The 21,371-nt window shown below is 42.6% G+C and overlaps 1 protein-coding gene across 3 annotated transcripts in view; it reads right to left on the bottom strand.

The window, feature by feature from the left end:
* The window catches only part of washc4 (WASH complex subunit 4), a 105,774-nt gene extending 84,825 nt beyond the window's left edge, over positions 1–20,949 (bottom strand). For all 3 annotated transcript variants that reach the window (XR_014620750.1, XM_084335511.1, XM_084335512.1), the window contains exons 1-4: positions 20,822–20,949; positions 15,522–15,661; positions 10,317–10,370; positions 6,148–6,213 (exon numbers count right to left, since the gene is read on the bottom strand). Coding sequence is in view for 2 of the 3 variants with exons in the window: in XM_084335511.1 (XP_084191637.1) it covers positions 6,148–6,213; positions 10,317–10,370; positions 15,522–15,661; positions 20,822–20,882 (321 nt within the window). In the remaining variant the exon portion in view is untranslated. The remainder of the gene's footprint in view (positions 1–6,147; positions 6,214–10,316; positions 10,371–15,521; positions 15,662–20,821) is intronic.
* Between the last annotated feature and the right edge of the window lie 422 nt (positions 20,950–21,371).

The raw sequence follows: 21,371 nt of genomic DNA, 5'->3' as shown, positions 1-21,371 counted from the left end.
TGTCATACACCTATACTGTCAGCAGTCAAAGAGGGACACTTAGAATCCATGTGCGTCCGTCTTATTATTATTATAGTCTGGCTCAGTGAGCATCGTACGTTTCCTGACCACGTCTTGCAGAGGGGGAGAGCTCACTCTTTTTCTCTCTTTTCTTCCATTTTATATAAACCTATATTATCCACATCTCTCTCTATATTGTTATCTTTCTCTCGCTCTATTTAATGTATATTCATTATTAGGGATGCTCGATATTGGCTTTTTTACCGATACCGATATTCCGATATTGTCCAACTCTTAATTTCGATACCGATACCGATACCGATATCAACCGATACCGATATATGCAGGGTTTCCCCCCAAAAAAAACGGAATAATTTCAGGTAATTAATAATTTCACTGGATGCATTCAAAAGGCTTTCTAAATGTAAGCATTATCTGTGCAAAATATGATAATTAAAAAAGTAAAAATTAACATTACATATCTCTTGTTGTTGAATTAAACCAACATGCATACTTTTGACAATAAATAAAATAAGAATTGGTTCTTACTTGCTTGCCTGGGTAAATAAAGGTTAAATAAATGTAAAAAAAAAAATAAATAAAATTTTGATACAGATATTTTCCGATATCACATTTTACTGCCGATATCGGCCGATAATATCGGTCGGCCGATAATATCGGACATCCCTATTCATTATCATTCTATCTCTATTCCCTACTGTATCTATCCTGTCATCCGTATGCACTGAGTATATTACAGAGGTGAACTTAATATATGCACTACCTACAATAAAGAGCTGAGGATATGCGTCATTGACTGGATGAAAGTTGCAATTGTGTTGTGGAAATTGTCATGTTTTCCTCGCTCTCCCCCTCTGCAATACGTGGTCAGGAAACGTACGATGCTCACTGAGCCAGACTATAATTATAATAAGACGGACGCACATGGATTCTAAGTGTCCCTCTTTGACTGCTGACAGTATAGGTGAATGACATTCCGACACAAACACACACGGACGCACAGACACACACACACACACCGTAAAGGGATAGACGGTACTGTCCTGACCTTTGACCCGTCATAGTATGTAGTGTCTTTGACTGTCATCAATACTATTGAGTTCAATATTAGGACAGAGGTGTTACGTAAGCAAGAGCAGTCTATTAGCCTAGTAATCTAGTATCCTATTAGACTAACAGAGACAGAGAGAAAGAGAGAGAGAGAGAGAGAGAGAGAGAGAGAGAGAGAGAGAGAGAGAGAGAGAGAGAGAGAGAGAGAGAGAGAGAGAGAGAGAGAGAGAGAGAGAGAGAGAGAGAGAGAGAGAGAGAGAGAGAGAGGGAGAGGATATCTGCATGAGGCTAGTTAATGCTTAATTACTGGGATAAAATTGTGACTTGATTTATGGGTGTCCGCCCTTTTACGTAGATTCTCTGTCTCTCTGTCTCTCTCTCTCTCTCTGTCTCTCTCTATGTCTCTGTCTCTGCTAGTCTAATAGGACGGCATTTCTATTTAACTGGGACAGCAAACATATTCATTCAGCAACAAAACGAAAACAAAAACACCTAGTCTAACCATGGCCCAATCTCTGTTCAGCCGCCTCATAAATCAACCAGAAGTTATCAGCTTGTTTTAATATCTAACAATCTTCTAAAGTCAACATTAAACAGGGTACTTATGACAGATTACAAAGCCCCCCCCACCCCCATGCTGAATAATGATATCTCCCTGGCAAACAAACCAATAACTTCTATGCACGGTTTGAGGCTGTAAATAACAACAGCCTACAGGCCACTGCAATGGAGAGAAGAGCCACTGCCGATGGAGACTCAGTGTTCAGGATAACAGAACATGAGGTGAGGAGGACCTTTAAGAAAGTGAATACCAGGCGGCCGGGTAGCGCAGCGGACTAAGCGTCTGCCTACCACCGCAGAGACAGTGGGATCGAATCCAGCTGCCGCGGTACCTCCGGCTTGGTCGGTCGTCCATACTGACTCAATTGGCAGTGTCAGCGGGTGGGAAGCTGGTGGGCTGGGTCCTGGTTGTTGTAAACAGCGACTCCTACAGGTCGGTCGGGGCGCCTGCTCAGCGAGGAAGGGATCTGGGTGAGGTAGTGTGATCCTCCCACGCTTTACACTCACCCAATGAGAGTCCTCGCTGTCAGGTGAAAAAAGAAGCAGCTGGCTGACGCCGCATGTATCGGAGACATGTGATAGTCTTCAACCCTCCCTAGACCGGCAAGTGGGGGGGAAATGCGCGCAACGAACAGGAAGGGAGGGAATGGGCATAACAACTAAAATTGGGATGGGAGAAAAATACAGAAAAAGGGGGAGAAAGAGTAAAAAAAAAAAAAAAAAAAAAGTGAATACCAGGAAGGCAGCAGGACCGGACGGTATCCCTGGTCGCGTCCTAAAAGTCTGTGCCGACCAACTGGCCCCGGTATTCACTGACATATTCAACCTGTCCTTAGAACAGTCCGTCATCTCCACCCGTCTGAAAAAGTCCACCATTATCCCTGTACCTAACAAATCCATGCCCACTTGCCTCAACGACTATCGCCCTGTAGCTCTCACCTCCATAGCCATGAAGTGCTTTGGGAAGCTAGTGAAGGGCTACATCTGTTCCTCCCTCCCCAACACCTTGGACCCCCTGCAATTTGCATATCACCCCAACAAGTCCACGGAGGACGCCATAGCCCATGTGCTGCAGTGCACACAGTAGCATCACACCTGGACAAGAGGCAGGGGAACTATGTGAGAATGCTATTTATTGACTACAGCTCAGCATTCAATACCATAGTCCCCTCCAAGCTTGTAGTCAAGCTCAGAGACCCGGGCTTGAACTACGACATCTTCCAGTGGGTCTTGGACTTCCTGACAGGTGGTGAGAGCAGGCAACTGCACCTCCTCAACAATCACTCTCAACACAGGTGCCCCCCAGGGCTGTGTTCTGAGCCCCCTCCTCTACTCGCTGTACACACATGACTGTGTGGCACAGTGGAACAGCAACACAATTATCAAGTTTTCTGACGACACAGTTGTGGAACAGCCTCTCCCTGAACGTCAGCAAAACTAAAGAGATGATTGTGGACTTTAGGAGGTCGGGGGCCAGGGACTACAGCCCCCTCAGCATCGATGGGGCACCGGTCGAGAGTGAACAGTTTTAAGTACCTCAGAGTCCACATATCTGAGGACTTGCAGGGCTTGACATTAAGGCTTGTCCTATTGTCCGGGACAAGTAATAAAAAAACACTGTCAATGTGTGTGGTCCATGTCAAGTCCTCGGATATGTGGACTCCGAGGTACTTAAAACTGTTCACTCTCTCAACCGGTGCCCCGTCGATGCTGAGGGGGCTGTAGTCCCTGACCCCCGACCTCCTAAAGTCCACAATCATCTCCTTTGTTTAGCTGACGGGAGAGGCTGTTCTCTTGACACCATCCTGTTAGAACCTTGACCTCCTCCAGGTAGGCCCTCTCGTCGTTTGCAGAGATCAGGCCCACCACTACTGTGTCGTCAGTAAATTTGATGATTGTGTTGTTGTTCCGCTGTGCCACACAGTCATGTGTGTACATGGAGTAGAGGAGGGGACTCAGAACACAGCCCTGGGGGGCCCCTATGTTGAGAGTGATGGATGAGGAGGTGCAGTTGCCTGCTCTCACCACCTGGGGTCTGCCCGTCAGGAAGTCCAAGACCCACTGGCAATGAGTTTGGAGGGGACTAGGGTATTGAATGCTGAGCTGTAGTCGATGAACAGCATTCTCACATAGTTCCCCTGCCTCTTGTCCAGGTGTGATGCTGCTGTGTGCAGCACATGGGCTATGGCGTCCTGTTGGGGCGGTATGCAAATTGCAGGGGGTCCAGGTTAATGGGGAGGGAGGAGCAGATGTAGCCCTTTACTAGCTTCTCAAAGCACTTCATGGCTATGGAGGTGAGAGCTACAGGGCGGTAGTTGTTGAGGCAAGCAGGCTTGGATTTTTTGGGTACAGGGATAATAGTGGACTTGATAGTGAGCTGCTTGCTAGCTAACGTTAGCCCTGTGTGTGAAAACACTTTACACAGCAGTAATAGCTAACAGTTGAGCAGTTGATTTGATTGTGAGTGTGTATCATTCGCTCAAAGCAGCCTGCCCCATGTTAGCTAGGTGTATCTGTTATATTGACGAGGCTTGACAACCGAGGTTCAAATTTAACTTCACATTTATTGGCTGTTTGTTTACATGTCGTTAATGCATCGGAGTCCAGCGTACAACTGTGTTTGTCTTGACTTCCGGACCTAGTGTGACACACTTGTGATCACTAAAATATGGCATCCAAGAGGCTCAAACGCAAACCCAATACATCAGTGTCTGTTGTATGACTACGCTGCCAACAAAAATGCCAGTTTGGATTTCTGTACTTTTCACTACATGTTTTATTACTTCATAAACTACCCCATCAGTCCTTAAAAGAATAGAGTTGCAAATATCCATAATAATCTACAAGACATCATTAACACTAACAACACACACACAGTATTACTCTGACAATAATATAAGAAAGGTGTTACAATATTGTTATTGTTTTGTTGTTACCTGTTGATCTAATGTGCCTATTGTTAAAAGAAATTATTTCAAATAAAAAGACTATTATTTATTTGAATTGTGTTTTTATGGCAATAACAACTATACCGTAATAACAACTATAGGCATACGACCAGGGTTTAACCCCTGGTCGTCAAGAGAGGGGAGATGAGAAAGATGAGCTGGTGCTGATGGGGAGTGAAGATGAGCTGGAGGACTGATCATAAAGTATATACCCCACACACACAAATGCACACACACTGTGTTTAAGTTATTAAATCATAATAATTGTCCAAATATCTTGTCGGTTTTATTTATTTTTTAATAGGCCTTTGTTTTCACAAGTACATTTCGGACAAGTAAAATATCTGAGCCACTCAAAGTGGCTCAAAAAGTTAATGTCAAGCCCTGACTTGACATGGACCACACACATTGACAGTGTAGTGAAGAAGGCACTGCAACGCCTCTACTTTCTTAGGCACCTAAGGAAGTTCAAAGTGAGTCAGAAAATCCTTAAGAACTTCTACTCATGCACAATAGAGAGCATCCTGACTGGTAACATCACCTCCTGGTTTGGGAATAGCACCGCACACGACCGCAGCAGACTACAGAGAGTGGCACATTCAGCCGAACGCACAATTGAAGGTGGGCTTCCGCTTCCCACTCTCCAGGACATTTACAACAAGTGTTGCAGGGCCAAGGCTAAGAGAATAACCAAAGACTCTAGTCACCCAAACAACTGCCTCTTTGAACTGTTGCAGTCAGGCAAGCGCTATCGGAGTCTCATGGCCAGTACAGAGAGACTCAGAAGGAGCTTCTATCCCCAGGGCCCAGGAGTTCAAAACATTGAATCCCTATTGATTGATTGATTGATTGATTGATTGAACATTTTAATTAACAGATTGCAGAATGGGTACAGTACAGCTCAATACACACAATTGTTAAGGGGATGCAGACCAGAGAAAGACTTTCGTCTCGTTTACATCAGGGTCCCCCATTTTCAATTCATAATGAGTTGAAATGAATGAATACAAATCTGATCCCATCAGATAGGGATTACAAGTTTTGAACTCCTGGGCCCAGGCCATCAGGATGCTCAATGACTCCATGTAACAAACCATCATCTACACTCATTGCACACACATCCACATGCACACACTCCCTTTTAAACAAACACTCACCTTAAAACTCACTTTAGACACTTTAACACTACATTATATTTATCTATTATCAAAGAGATTTGCACTACATTCATACCTCATTTGCAATTGCACCTTACCTCAAAGTTGTGTACCTCATTTTCTGCATTGTACCTCACTGTTTACACATTTTTACTCACTGTACTTAGACTGTACCTAGGTTGTACTTTAGATTGTATATTGTACTGTATATTGTATATATGTATATTCCTCTTTACTTACTTTTTTTTTTTTTTACTGTATGAAGCACACTCTCAGGGGCTCATACTGAACCAAGTATTTCACCGTAAAGTATGTGTATTTTATTGTGATATTTAATAAACAAACTTGAAACTTCATCATCTGAAGTCAACATTAGACAGGGTACCACTACCTTCATCATGCTACCTTACCTCATATTTGAGCTTCTTGACTTCACTGCACAGAGCAGAGTAGACTGTGATCACCTTGTTCAGGACCTTCAGACAGACAAACACAATAAAAAAAAATATTAAACATACAAAATTAACTAAATCAAATACATAACTAAACATACAAAACCAACACAATCAAATAAATAACTAAATATACAAAACCAACACAATCAAATAATAACTAATCCATTAGTCCACTCATCCATTAGTACATGAATCCATTAGTACATGGATCCATTAGTCTACTAACTAATCCATCAATATTCAATTCAATCCAGATACTCAATATTCTTTATATTTCTTCCACACCATTATTGCATGTGTGGGAAACACCATTTTACAGATTTGTTGATGAAATCAGCATAATCTATGACTTTTAGCCTAGTTGTCTAAGAATGTGTTTTACATTGGCTATATCAGTATCAGCATTTATGATACCCCGCCGTTTGATTAGCTGTCTTTAAAGGGCTCTAGCGGGCTCACCTAGCGCAAAGATACTGGAACCATGTGAACCTAGAGGTCTCGAGGAATCCAACAGCACCAGCCATGTCGTGCTAGCTCACTAGCAAGGAGCTAGATGTTGCTCCACAGTACCAGCCATGTCGTGCTAGCAAACTAGCAAGGAGCTAGATGTTGCTCCACAGTACCAGCCATGTCATGCTAGCTCACTAGCAAGGAGCTAGATGTTGCTCCACAGTACCAGCCATGTCATGCTAGCTCACTAGCAAGGAGCTAGATGTTGCTCCACAGTACCAGCCATGTCATGCTAGCTCACTAGCAAGGAGCTAGATGGAATATTATTGCTATTATTATTATTATTATTATTATTATTATTATTATTATTATTATTATTATTATTATTATTATTATTATTATTATTATTATTATTATTATTATTATTATTATTATTATTATTATTTTAACCTTTATTTCACCAGGTAAGAATCTTGAGCTCAAAGAGCTCTTTTTCAAGCAACACCTGACATAAAACAACAACAAACAACCATACAGGATAGGGTGACCATATTTTGATTTCCAAAAAAGAGGACATGCTGGCCCCAGCTTCGAGATACTTAATGATACTTTGCACAATCGAAGCGGGCATGGCCACCTTCATTTCACTATACGTCTTGTGTATGTATGTGAATAAACCTCTTGAATCTTGAATCTCTACTCAAAGTTTACTCAACGATGCCTTATTGTTTTAACCTCTTAATTAACATGCACCCAGAAAAGCAGCAATTTCTTTACTTGAACTTGAGGACCTTTTTTGCAAAGCTTATCTTTATACGTTATGCTTATAGCACATGCATAAGCCTGGTCTCTTTTGAAAGATAACCTTCTGAAGTTACTAATGCAAAAAAGGAAAATCACATTTAGTGCTCATGAAATAGAGTAGCATAGGTCTGAACTTGAGTTGAACTTGAAGTTGTGTACTCACATTTTTCTGTAGTGCTTGCAATATCCCAAATTTAACCACATAACATGCGCCCAGAAAAGCGGCCATTCTTTTACTTGAACTTGAGGACTGCATACTTTTTTTGCAAAGCTTATCTTTATACTTTATGCTTATAGCACATGCATAAGCCTGGTCTCTTTCAAAAGATAACATTCTTAAGTTTCTTACACAATAAAGACAAATCACTTTTAGTGCTAATGAGTAACATAGGGCTGAACTTGAACTTGTGTAGGCCTACTCACGTTTTTGTGTAGTAGTTGCAATATCCATAGCCTGAAGTCTTATGTAGTACAGGTCCAAGTTTTATAAAAATCCATTCAGAAATGAGTCTTCTAGAGACATCTGGGTAAACCGTGTGCCAAGAAAAAAGCTCTCTATCTCTCCATTTCCTCATCCAAGTAAATTCATTCGGAATTTGTATCACTTCTGTCGTCTTAGCTAGTCAATTTTCACCTAGATCCCTGATTCGCACAGGAAAGATATAACTGGAAAGCGACACTCATTGTTTGCTACAAGTTACAACGCTGACCAATCATTTTCGCAATCGGCTGATGATTGACTTCTGGAGCCTCGTGAGTCCGGGGTGATAATCTGATGCGCGTAAAAAGTTGCACGCCTGACATATCGGCATGTAACTCGAGAACCAAGGGGCGGATTGATGTGGCATTCGAACGGCAACAAATAGCGCTTTAATTCGGTCATTTATAAATGACGAAAAATGCAGCCCGAGCCTTCAGACGCTCGCAAAATGCTGTGAAACCGAAACTGAAACTTAAAAAACAATGAAACCCGGACATTTTCATGAATTTATAAAACTCCCCCGGACGCCCCGGACAGGGTGTGAAAAGAGGACATGTCCGGGTAAAAGAGGATGTTTGGTCACCCTAATACAGGACAGTAAATGAACATAGACAAAGGACAAAAAGATAAAGATAAAAAGAGCAAGCAGCAGCCCGGGAGAGCAAATGCTTAACCTGAGAAGAATTTGCACACTCCCATATCGGTCATTAAAAGGTCAGTAATTAGTGTTTTAAAACCTTTTTTGAAATATATTCCAGGAAAACAGAGCAGAGTACACAAAATCCCTCTTCCCAAACTCAGTGCGAACTCGTGGGACTGAGGTGGATAGAAAGTCCTGAGAACGCAAGCTGTAGGAAAGGGTCCCTTGACTTCTCACCTCAAGATCTGAATGAAGATGGGCTCAATAGAACGACACAAGACCCCTCTTTACAGCCAGGATAATGTCTGCAGGTCACATGAACCAGACAAGACTCTTTACAGCCAGAATAATGTATGCAGGTCACATGAACCACACAAGACTCTTTACAGCCAGGATGATCATGTCTGCAGGTCACATGAACCACACAAGACTCTTTACAGCCAGGATGATGTCTGCAGGTCACATGAACCACACAAGACTCTTTACAGCCAGGATGATGTCTGCAGGTCACATGAACCACACAAGACTCTTTACAGCCAGGATGATGTCTGCAGGTCACATGAACCACACAAGACCCCTCTTTACAGCCAGGATAATGTGGCTTTTGTAAAATAAAGCTTATAATAATATAATAAAGATAATAATGGCTTTTGTAAAATAAAGATTAATAAATCTCTAATAAACACCTTTCTCTAAGGGCCCTTTCTCACTCAATTCGTTTCTATTTCGTTCCGTTCCGCCCGTGCCGAGATCTGATCCGAACCCCCCCCCCCCTCTCCCCCCTCTAGTTTGTGTACACACTTCATTCTGGGTGCGCTCTGGGTTTTGTTTACGGTTTGCGTTTTGAGCTTGTAAGCTTGCCGTAGTCGATGATGTCACGCTCGAAATGTAAACACAGGAAGTGTTCACACGGAGACTGGAGAATGGATGTTGATATAAAGATACAAATAACTAATAAATATGAAGCTATATTTGAACCTCTGTTGTCAAGCCTTGTCAATATAACCCACCCCCCTTTTCTCACGAATGGAACTCTGTTGTAGAGCCCGCTTTTGATCGTTTTGCAGGGTTAACAATATCGCTAAGCTAACGGCTAACGCTAACGTTACTACACATGCAACATACTAGTAACATTGCTCGCATCGATTATATTGAATGTCATTGATCTACTGGTCGACCGAAAATGTAAACGGGAATGTCTTAACACGACTGCGGACTCTGGATGTTGATATAAAATGAACAAATTGCCAATAAATATGAAGTTATATTTTATCACGAATGGATGGTGTTGTAGAGTCCGCTTTTGAGCGTTTTGAGCGATCTACTGGTCGACCACGGCCGACTGGTTGGGCACCACTGGTCTAATAGAAATAAATGCATTCGAACAATGTATAGACATAGCAATGGCAAACAAAATTTATGACGTTATGTCAGCACCAGGCGCCACGCCCGTGAAAAGGTACAAGCTCGCAAAGCCACACCCCCCGTTCTCCCGGGACCGACCCCGAGACCACCTCTGCCAGCTGGTCCCGTTCAGCGGGGGGTGAAACGATTCAGCGCCGACTCGCACCCCAAAAGTGGTGAGTGAGAACACTGCCCCCTGTGCTCCGGGACGGTGATTCGATACAAAAGGCTGAGTGTGAAAGCCCCCTAAGAAACACCTCTCTGTTGATGCGAATAAAAGCCTGGGCTACTATTTGAAGTGTTGTGGAAATCCTAAATGTGACAGTGGGGGTCTGCTTCACCTACCTTGTTGTCGGTCTTGATGAGTTCTAATAAGGTGGACTGTTCATACGGGAGGAGCTAGAGATGGAAGAGGAAGGACATTTAGTACATACATATACATATATATTTTTTACACTAAAAGAGAAATTATACATAGTTTTTTGAGAGTCGTTGGCTTTGCCTAATTTTCACATGTACTTTACTTTGTTTACGTTTATATTTTATTTTATGTGATTTATTCCATTCATGTCTTCATTATAATGATTTTTTTTTTTTTTTACTGACAAACCTTTATTGATAAGTGATCTAGCAGAGGTAAATGCCAAATATCATATATGCTGTCTAGATTGCTTGTAATTGAGATAACGTTTTTTATATGAATTGAATTATTACACCACACAATTGTTAATGATAATCACCTGCTATTTGATTACAATCACCTGTTGTTTGCGACCAAGATGTCTGCAATCGAATACTATGAATATGCTAGTCTGAACGTTACAAAATATACAAAACAAGTGACACAGTTGAACTAATCTAGATCGTGCATGGAGTACAAGGAGAAGGGGACAGCACTAGAGTATTTACATTACATTTAGTCATTTAGCTGACACTTTTATCCAAGCCGACTTACAAATTGTGTACAACAAGTCAGCAGGAGGGGTACATCTCTGGAAGCTAAGGGTAAGTGGTATTGTTCATCTAGCAGTGTTGAACTCGAGTGTTACACTCTTGAGTGCATAGTAGTTAGGGATGGGTACCGTTCACATTTGAACCGATACGGTACCGGTACCTGTGAATCGATACGGGTACCCAACGGTACCTTTTTCTGTACTTTAGGCGCAGTTTAGACGGAAACGCTCGCGGGTGAATCCGGCAAAATATTTTTTCGGATGTGCCTTTTGTTCATACGGCAACGGTGTTTTTGCGGGGAGAATCCGCAAAAAAGTGAAACCACCTTCCTGGTCAAACCGCATAAAACTATGACGAAAGGGTTCTCAAGGCTCTCGCGTACTGCTTACGACTCACAGGCATGCGCCAGTAGCCTAGAAGCATAAACAAAGCGAACAAGCATGTCTGATTCTATCCACAGAGATCACCTGAAGGCTACATTGGCAGTACTTTTAAATACACAAGAATCAGTCTAGCGGCTATCACAACTATTAGTGACTGGAGCCACTGTCTGTGTGTGACTCTGCTTTGGTCCAATCACATTCCCCCACCCACAGTCTGCGAATCAGAGGCAGAGTAGGGCGGGTCTTCGTTGTCTCAACGACCTGAGGCAGTGTAGCGTATGGGTTAGCGGGGCTCCGTCGTCTCGAGTCGACTACACTTTTACAGCCTCGTCTGCGTGAAGAATTCCCTCCCAAAACACTAGTCTAAACGCAAAATTAAAAGTGAGACCGCAAGACGACTTCTGCGGTTTCTGTTCAGACTCTCTCCGTCTAAACATGGCCTTAGTCTCTAAAAATGTAATCTACCTACCTCAGTTGTAAAAAAAAATCCAAACTTAATATTTAATAAATAAATAATGTATTATTATTACTTTATTATTATTTACATCTTACTGATTTAAGCACTTTGAACTGCCAGTTTGGTTGTCTCTCACCTGGGGCAGTGCACTGCTATAATGAATATGTTAGCGGGCCTCCGTCATCTTACTACACTTATGCCCCTTTTCCACTGCATGGTACCTACTCGACTCTACTCTACTCTACTCTGCATTTTCGGTTTTCCAGGTACTTTTTGGGTACTTTTTTAGTCTCTGCTCTGTCGAGGTTCCAAGCGGGTAGAAGTGGTACCAGAAAAGTGACGTGAAACACTGCAGACCACTGATTGGTCAGAAGAGAGAAGCGTCACACGTTGGAGTGTCTGCACAAAAACAGAAAGCCGCCATCTTTAATGCCTCGCTTAGGATTCATTATTTGTTTGCAGCAGGAACAAGTGCAATAAACTAAAAAGGATAGATTGACTGTGTATTCTGCCTCATTTATTGATGAAACAAAACCGAGTCCCGACATCAACACAATTTGCCACCGAGCGGAGAGTTTAGTCTCACAAAAAGATAGCTGATTTGTTAAGCTTGTTGTTAGCTTAGGTTCTAATGTGCTTGCATTTTAGCATGGCTAGCGTACATAGCGTGATCAATATAACTCGCTATTGATTGTTTGTACTAGTAACGTTAATGCTAGTAGAATAGACACAACGTGAGGTAATCACCATCCATTTTAAACCGGTTATTACCTAATGCTAACGTTAGCAGATAGACGCAAGAGGTAACGTTAAAGCTTGTTGTTAGCATAATGCTAATGCTAACGTTCTAAAGCTTGTAGAATAGACACAATGAGAGGTAACGTTAGCGTTAGCAGAATAGAAACAACGAGAGTCTGGTTAACACTTTCTTCGCCAGGCTTATGTACATCATTATACCATCCTCTGCCAGCTCTATTTGTCTATGGAGAAGTTCCCCTTCTTTGCAGGGCTATAACTTTTTAAATTGTATTGCTAAATTGACATTACTATGGCCCATTCAACATCAAGTATCTATTGTTCAGGGTGTAGCAACGTTATACTTTTTCATTCACATTTTCATACTAAAATACGGTCTAAAGTATAAATATGTTTTTATCGTTTTCTGCAGCTTTCTGCAGAACGTGATTTATAGCCCTAAATGCATTATATTGATGATTGTATACAGTTTGATAGCGATTGGCGCAAGATAAAAAATGTCAAATGGACGTGCTTCTAGAAGTTACTACTTATCATCTGATGTTGACCGGATGGGGGGGGGGGTCGTTTATAATTCCGTGGCCAACGTTAGATGATTCATCTAGTGTGGGTGATATGATCATTAGAGCAGTTTGTATCGAACACGGTAAAAAAATACGCTGAAACTCACCGCAGCTTCCTCGTAGCGTTCTATTCCTATTATGGGATGTTGAAATATGCGATCCATCTCCAGGTTGTATAATAGTATATACGTCCAAATCATGTTGTTTATCGAGTTATTGGTAACGGATTGCTATCCATTGTGTCTAGCTCGAGTCCCGAGACATAAAGCGAGTGATCGGACCGAATTTGGATGAGCACCAGTTTCTGTTTCCGGTTTCCGGTTTGGGCGATCCGCCGATCGGCCACCAGATGGCGCTCTTGAACCGTTGGAGAGTTGAGAGGGGATCAACAGTAGATCTCAAGTCTCCGGGGGAGAAATATGATTGCGATCACAGATTTTTGAAATATTGATCTCAATGACGTGTTACGGCGTCATTGGCAGAATTAGCATGGCGGGGAATGACGAGGTAAGGCGTCCTTGGCGGCCATAGTGTTAATGTTGTTATTGATTGATTGATTGAAAACTGTGTTTTACTCTGGCTTGCTCCAAGCCCTCACGGACATAGCTATGCTCACGGAGCTCTCATGCTGTACGCCAGCGGCCCCGCCTCCCCACACGGAGACAAACTGAGTACTACCTGCAGTGGAAAAGGAACGAAGTACCAGGTACCTAAAGCGAGTAGAGTAGAGTAGGGTCGAGTAGGTACTATGCAATGGAAAAGAGGCATTAGTAAGTAAAGTAACTTACTCTCATGCTTGCTCGCACACACGCTCTCTCTCTCTCTCTCTCTCTCTCTCTTTCTCTCACTCTCACACTCGCGCACACACACACATGCACACACACAAAGTGCCAACGCTTGGTTTGCACAAGCTGAACCGCTTAAAGTGTGGTTTCGTTTTCCGGTAAACTAAATAAATAAATAACTGAAAATTGGCACCGTTGGATCTCACGTGAATCAATACTCTGTAGTACTGACTTGTTTCGGTAGGTACCTTTAAAAATACCTAATTCGGTACCCATCCCTAATAGTAGTATAGCCATGTTAGCATGGTAGGTAGTAATATAGGGATAGTAGCCTAGTACATAGTAGATAGTAGTAAAGTACATAATAGTAAAAGGCCGTAATTATTAACTCATTGGGCGCCATTCACGAGAAAAGTTGGGTTAACTCGCCATCGCTTGAGCGCCAATCATGAGAAAAGTCGGGTTTTAATCGTTATTTCTTTTATTAGCTATATCCATTCATTTTTCATCCATCCAGCCTGACGTTATCATTGGGAATGGGTCTGAGCTTGCAAAAGGCCAATACCGCCACCTAACGCCTTCCGGCCGGTATTGCACATCATTGGAATCCCTCCCCCTTGGGCTGTGCAGCAATATAACAAGTCCGGTCCGGGTTTTCCTTCTCGGGCATGCAGTAACGTTATAATAACACATGGAGGAGGGGGACACTGGAGCCGTGAATTCATGCGTTTTGGTGGAGAAACGTTGGATCAATAAACGCGATCAATATTTGGAATGGCGATCAGGAATTGGATTATTCTTTTTGCAGTACATCAGATGTGAGGTAAGGACTCTATGTTACCGATCTTGGGTTAATCCGATGTTTCTTTCGTAACGATCATGTGTGTGTGTGTGTGTGCGCGTGCGGTTGGCGCTGACCAAGGCATGGAGAAGCGACTTTTCAGCCCCCGCTTCTGTTCGTGCAGGAGGACACATAATACTGATAATCTAGCGTTTATTTCAGAACGATTCATAAATCAAGCGACAAATGGTACGATTCCTAAGGAAATGCATTGAAGCGCGGTTTGCTCAAGTTTCTTGAGATTAGACAGAATCGCTCTGGAACTATACTCATATTCACCACAGTATAAAACGGAAATGTATGTATGAAAAAATTCTGTTTTTTGCATGTTGACTGGAAGAAACTCACTGACAATCGACGTGTTTATTAGATCCATAGCTATAATATTTAATATAGTTTTAGCACCCGCAAACACGGCATTCTCCCCATTGCATTACAGCGATGGCCTTCTAACCAGAAGGTGAACAGCGACCCCTTGGCATCCATTGAGTTAATAATTAATTACAAATAGCCTAAATAGATATAAAATAAGATGATCCTTTATTAATCCCCTTCGGGAAATTCAGGTTCATATAATATACTATAAGATACAATATAAAAAGTACAAAATACAAGATAGTACAAGGTAAGTAGGTAGCAACAACAACAGTAGCAGCAGTGGCAGCACCAAAAGTGGTAACAGCAGTAAAGTGGCGGCACCACAACAGCAGTAAAGTGAGTGGTGCAGTATGTACAGTATGAACAATATGAAAACTATGAGCTGTGTGGACATATTTAACAGTGTAGCATATTTGATACACGGTCTGTTCACCTTCAGGGCGATGGGGTCCAGGGTGAAATCCCACACGTCTCCTATGGACTCGTCCAGAGCCTCTTCGATGGCCTTCAGCTGAGACGTGTAGCCCTCCAGGAACTTCCCGTAGTTCTTCAGCTGCACCTCGGTGTGGATCTCTGGGGGAGACAGGGTGGGAACACAGGGTTATGTGTGGATCTCTGGGGGAGACGGGGTGGGAACACAGGGTTATGTGTGGATCTCTGGGGGAGACGGGGTGGGAACACAGGGTTGTGTGTGGATCTCTGGGGGAGACGGGGTGGGGAACACAGTTATGTGTGGATCTCTGGGGGAGACAGGGTGGGAACACAGTTATGTGTGGATCTCTGGGGGAGACGGGGTGGGAACACAGGGTTATGTGTGGATCTCTGGGGGAGACAGGGTGGGGAACACAGTTATGTGTGGATCTCTGGGGGAGACGGGGTGGGAACACAGTTATGTGTGGATCTCTGGGGGAGACGGGGTGGGGAACACAGTTATGTGTGGATCTATGGGGGAGACGGGTGGGAAGTTAACACAGGGTTATGTGTGGATCTCTGGGAGAGATGGGTGGGAACACAGGGTTATGTGTGGATCTCTGGGGGAGACGGGGTGGGAACACAGGGTTATGTGTGGATCTCTGGGGGAGACGGGGTGGGAACACAGGGTTATGTGTGGATCTCTGAGGGAGACGGGGTGGGAACACAGGGCTCTCAACACCCACCGTAGAGGGTGCCTTGAGCAAGGCACTTCACCCCCATATGATGCTGTGGACTCACGTGACTAAGTTGCCCCTACCTGCGCAAGCTGCTGGGCTAAAAGAATACGACGGGGCTCTAATGGAGAAACCATGGCACTACCCGGAATAAAAGTAGTTTCAAACGGAAACGGCTGGATGTTATTTAGTAGGGGTGGGACGATACATCGATCCAGATCGATACATCGATGTAATTATCAACAATCGAATCGGATCGATGCGATGTAATAAGATCGATTCATATCGATACTCTTATTTTGAAAATCCTGTGGCGAGTCTCATATCCGCCCAAGAACAACAGCAGTAGCTCCGTGTGTGTAGATGTTACAGCATAGCATTCTCCCTTTCTGTGTGTGTGTGTGTGCGCGCGTCTTTGGAAAGACCAGATGAGGTCAGAGAAGTTTGATGTTTAAATGTTATTTAAACATAAACAATATAAGGTAATACATAATAAATGTAGGCCTATACATGATCATGCAACATCAACAAATTGTTGTAGGAACGGTTTGGGAGAGGGAGGTTGTGAGTTTTGAGTTCCAAAAAATGTAGCTTAAAGTTTAAAGCTCAATATATAAAAACGTGGCACTTTACAGTGAACAGGAGGTCTATTTGTATTAAAAACAATAGATTGATTTTCCTTTAAATGTCTGGAAGAGCTCAAAAATACAAATGTCAAATGATATTTTCATTACCTTTTTTTTGTTGATCTAAATGTTACTGATTGTGTTAAATGGGCATATGATATCATCTCATATCGATCGCAGGCACCGGAATCTAATCGTATTGTATTGTATCGTGAGAGACTTTGTGATATCGGCAAATATCGTATCGTTGTCCAAAGAATCGATATCGTATCGTATCATGATGAAACTGGTGATTCCCACCCCTATTATTTAGCCAAATCAGCACGGCTGTGAGTGTCAGTCTTTCACCTTTTACATATCTGGCTTTGGCATGGATAGATTTTTTTAGATCACTAGCATGGCTAACAAATGCAAATATATTGTAGTCTGCCCCGTTGTTCTGACCAAGATTATATTCCTTTCTGCCCCGGTGATGAGCGTGCAGCCGCACACACCGAGTCTGACGTATACAGCGAACAAGTCTATGAGCTCCGATATGAACTGATGGCTTTCGCCAGTGAGCACGACTTGCCTTAAAAAGAACAAATGGATGATGAATCGTGGTGGATTAATTATCTGGCAGATATTTTTTTGCCACCTTAACTTCAACATCAAAATGCAAGGAAAGGCTGAGAATAATCCTCACAGCGACAGACAGACTGAACGCTTTCTGTCTCAACTGAGAGGGTGGCAGGACGGGGTGGCCAAGGAAAACATTGAAATGTTCACGTTGACAGCCAATGACGCAGCACGCAAGTCAGCGTCTTTTTTAAAACTGATCGCTGCACACCTGCGCATGCTGGAGCCCGAGGAGAGGTTTGAGTCGTATTTCCCTCTTATGAATGAAGACTTCGACTGGCTAGCTATGGGATCTGTTCAACCCTGTCGCATCAGCCGCTAGTTTAAGCAGCAAAGCTCAAGATGAACTCGCAGAGCTGATGATGGGCCGCACACTGAAAAATGGGGAACTGGGTTTGGATTGCTTCTGGCTGCTTGTGCGATAGTATCCATCTATCTCATGCCGTCAAGGTGCTTTTACCTTCTCAACCTCCTACTTGTGCAAGCTGGCTTTTTCTTCTCTCACATACGCCAAGAACAAGACAGGCACGTGGTTGGCAGTGGAGGGGTGGGAATCACCAGTTTCATCACGATACGATATCGATTCTTTGGACAACGATACGATATTATCCGATATCACACAGTCTGCCACGATACGATACGATACGATTCAGGTGCCTGCGATCGATATGAGACGATATTATATGCCCATTTAACACAATCAGTAACATTTAAATCAACAACAAAAAAGGCAATGGAAATATCATTTGACATTTTTATTTTTGAGCTCTTTCAGACATTTAAATGAAAAACAATCTATTGCTTTAAATACAAATAGACCTCCTGTTCACTGTTTTTGGTTTGTTTTTCTTTTTTTTCTCGATATTAATATCCTATTCACTGTCATAGAGCTGTATTTTGGCTGGAAAAGCCGGCCAGATCCTGTTAGTGGGGCTATCCCGAGAATGCACCCTCCTTCCCAGTCCCCACTTCTCTCTGCCTATGGCTCTGGGTTAGCTTGTTAGCTTATGCTAATGTAACGTTATCTTCGATCTTTAACGCGACGTGGGCATAATGGAGTGGCGAGGATTGCAAAGCAGGTTAGATGCATTGGACCTGTTGCGGAATAAAACAGCAGGGACATGTTTTGGGTCACAGAATAGGCACAATAGTCTTGCTCGGCTCTGGGTTAGCTTGTTAGCTTACGGCGCTAACATAACGTTATCTTCTATCTTTAACGCGACATGGGCATAATGGAGTGGCGAGGATTGCAAAGCAGGTTAGATGCATTGGACCCGTTGCGGAATAAAACAGCAGGGACATGTTTTGGGTCACAGAATAGGCACAATAGTCTTGCTCTAGTGACGCTCTGTGTGCTGTTGATGTTAAACGGAGTTTCACAACACTGGGCGCGGGGCGATGACGTTGCCGTCGCCGGATTTTCAAAATAAGAGTATCGCAATATGAATCGATCTTTTTACGTGGCATCGATCCTATTTGATTATTGATAATAGATCGATATATCGATCTGGATCGATGTATCGTCCCACCCCTAAGTGGAAGAGGACCTGCGTGTTGCACTGTCCACTGTCTCTCCCCGCATAAAGAGAGTTCTGCTCCCACTAAATGTGCACAACATAGCCTATTTTCTTGTTTTTAATTTAATTAAAGTTTGACTGAGCTAATGCATTCTTGCCATTATCTTGTTAAAACTCATTGGAGAAATAAATGTGGTCAAATGTACATGCCATGTCTCATTCAGGTTTGTTTGTGTATTGTTAATACATTTTAGGCATCGTTTTCAGCCAAAACAAAATACCATACCTATTCATTATATTGTTCATCAATAATTCAAATAAAATTCATCATGATTTGTTTTGAGTATAAAGGTCTGTAACATTTTTTAACTCTCTTTAAAAAGTTTGGGAACCTCTACTCTATGTAACACTAACCCATCCATCCACATTCATTGCACACACATCCCCATGCACACACTCACTTTAAACAAACACTCACCTTTAACATTCACTTTGGACACTTTAAACACTACACCATATTTTATCTATGTATTCAAAAAATATTTGCACTACATCCATACCAAATTTTTGCATTTAAAAACATTTGCATTTTGTACCTCATTGTTCATTTTGTAGTTTGTAGTTTGTATATTGTTATTATATGTATTTGCATATTGTATATGTTGTAGTGTGTTTGTATAGTGTTTGGACTTTATTCTTTTAACTTTTCTTTTACTGTATGAAGCACATTCTCAGGAGGCTCATACAGAACCAAGCATTTCACTGTAATGTACATGTACTTTATATGTGACAAATAAAACAAAACTTGAATAAATTATGTTAGGCCTATATATATATGCTACAGTGTAAGTAGCAGTAGTGTGTGTGATGTGTGCAATAGGTGTGCTTGTGGTATGTAAGTCACTTAGTCTCCATCAGTAGTATGTTTGCCCGGTGGAAGTAGCTGTTCATTCATTGTTCTCTTGGATGTGGACCTGAGACTGCGGCAGACGGCATGAGCTCAAACAGTTTGTGGTTTGGGTGGCTGGGGTCTTTCAGGATCCTGTGTGCCTTACAGACGCACTGGTCTGTGAATATACTGTCTATGGTGGGTAGCTTGCATCCCACCTGTATGTCATGTATGTCCCTATGCCATACATGATGTCATGATGTATGTTGTATGTCATAAATGTCAATATGAATTGAAAATGGGGGACCCTGATGTAAACAAGACAAACGTCTTTCTCTGGTCTGCAATCTGCATCCCCTTAACAATTGTGTGTATTGAGCCGTACTGTATTGTACCCATTCTGCAATCTGTTAAATAAAGTTCTCATTCATTCATTCATTCATTCACTCACAAGGTACAGTCCAGGTGGGCAAATGGGAAGTAGGGAGGGGATACATGCATGCAACATGTGAACAACAACATTCATTGTGGACCCATAAAACATTTTTAAATGAAAAATGAATTAGCAGCCTACTGTAAGAGCTCTGAAGAGAGCGACCAGTCAGCTGTCAGTCAGCTGTGCTGACAGGAGGACGAACTGGGCGGTTTATGCACAATCAAGCAGATGCTGCGTTAAGTTTAGACGCTTTAACTAGGTTAAATACACCGCTGAACAGCAATACTTCACTATTAAAACAAGATATATTAAAGTGTGTATGTGTTACAACATGTCATTGATGTAAATGAACCACAGCTTGAACTGATCCAGAAAATAATCTGAGCCCCCCAGGAAGCAATGCTAGCTACCAAGCTAACTAACTAGCTGTTGGAACTTTGAGGTTTTTCTTTTTATTTACGGTATATAAGCAAGAACCAGGTGCAGATATGTTACTTACTCTGTGACCCGTCATCAAAACGATCAAATTCCCAGTCGGGTGCAATAGTTTCCACTGCCATGGTGTCAACTAGCAGACGCCACTGTTGTTGTTTATACGGTTGGCGAGAGCCTTGAACGATCCTATGATTTGTCTCATGACTTCATGAATGGCTGCGGGGCATCATGGGAAATGTAGTTTGGCTGGGGTATGCTGCTGGGCGACCCGCTTAGAGTTCTACTGGCAGCCAGAGAGTACCATGGAAAATTAGCTTCTGGCTATTAATTTGTACTGTCCCTATTCTAATGTTGAAAAAAACGTCCAAATGTTGAGTGTGTGTGTGTGTGTGTGTGTGTGTGTGTGTGTGTGTGTGTGTGTGTGTGTGTGTGTGTGTGTGTGTGTGTGTGTGTGTACCCGCTCTGGTAAAATAGTCAACGATCCCTCTCACCCAGCACACCACTTATTCCAGCACATGCCCTCAGGTCGCTACAGGTCCATTCTAACCAGACACACACGCTTCACAAACAGTTTTTTCCCCACAGCAGTCCGAACACTGAACACCCTGGCCCGC

This window comes from Notolepis coatsorum (genome assembly GCF_963971535.1).
Source record: "Notolepis coatsorum genome assembly, chromosome: 18".
Taxonomy (NCBI): domain Eukaryota; kingdom Metazoa; phylum Chordata; class Actinopteri; order Aulopiformes; family Paralepididae; genus Notolepis; species Notolepis coatsorum.
The sequence above is the reverse complement of the archived record's forward strand: the minus strand, read 5'-3'. Positions and strand labels throughout refer to the sequence as shown.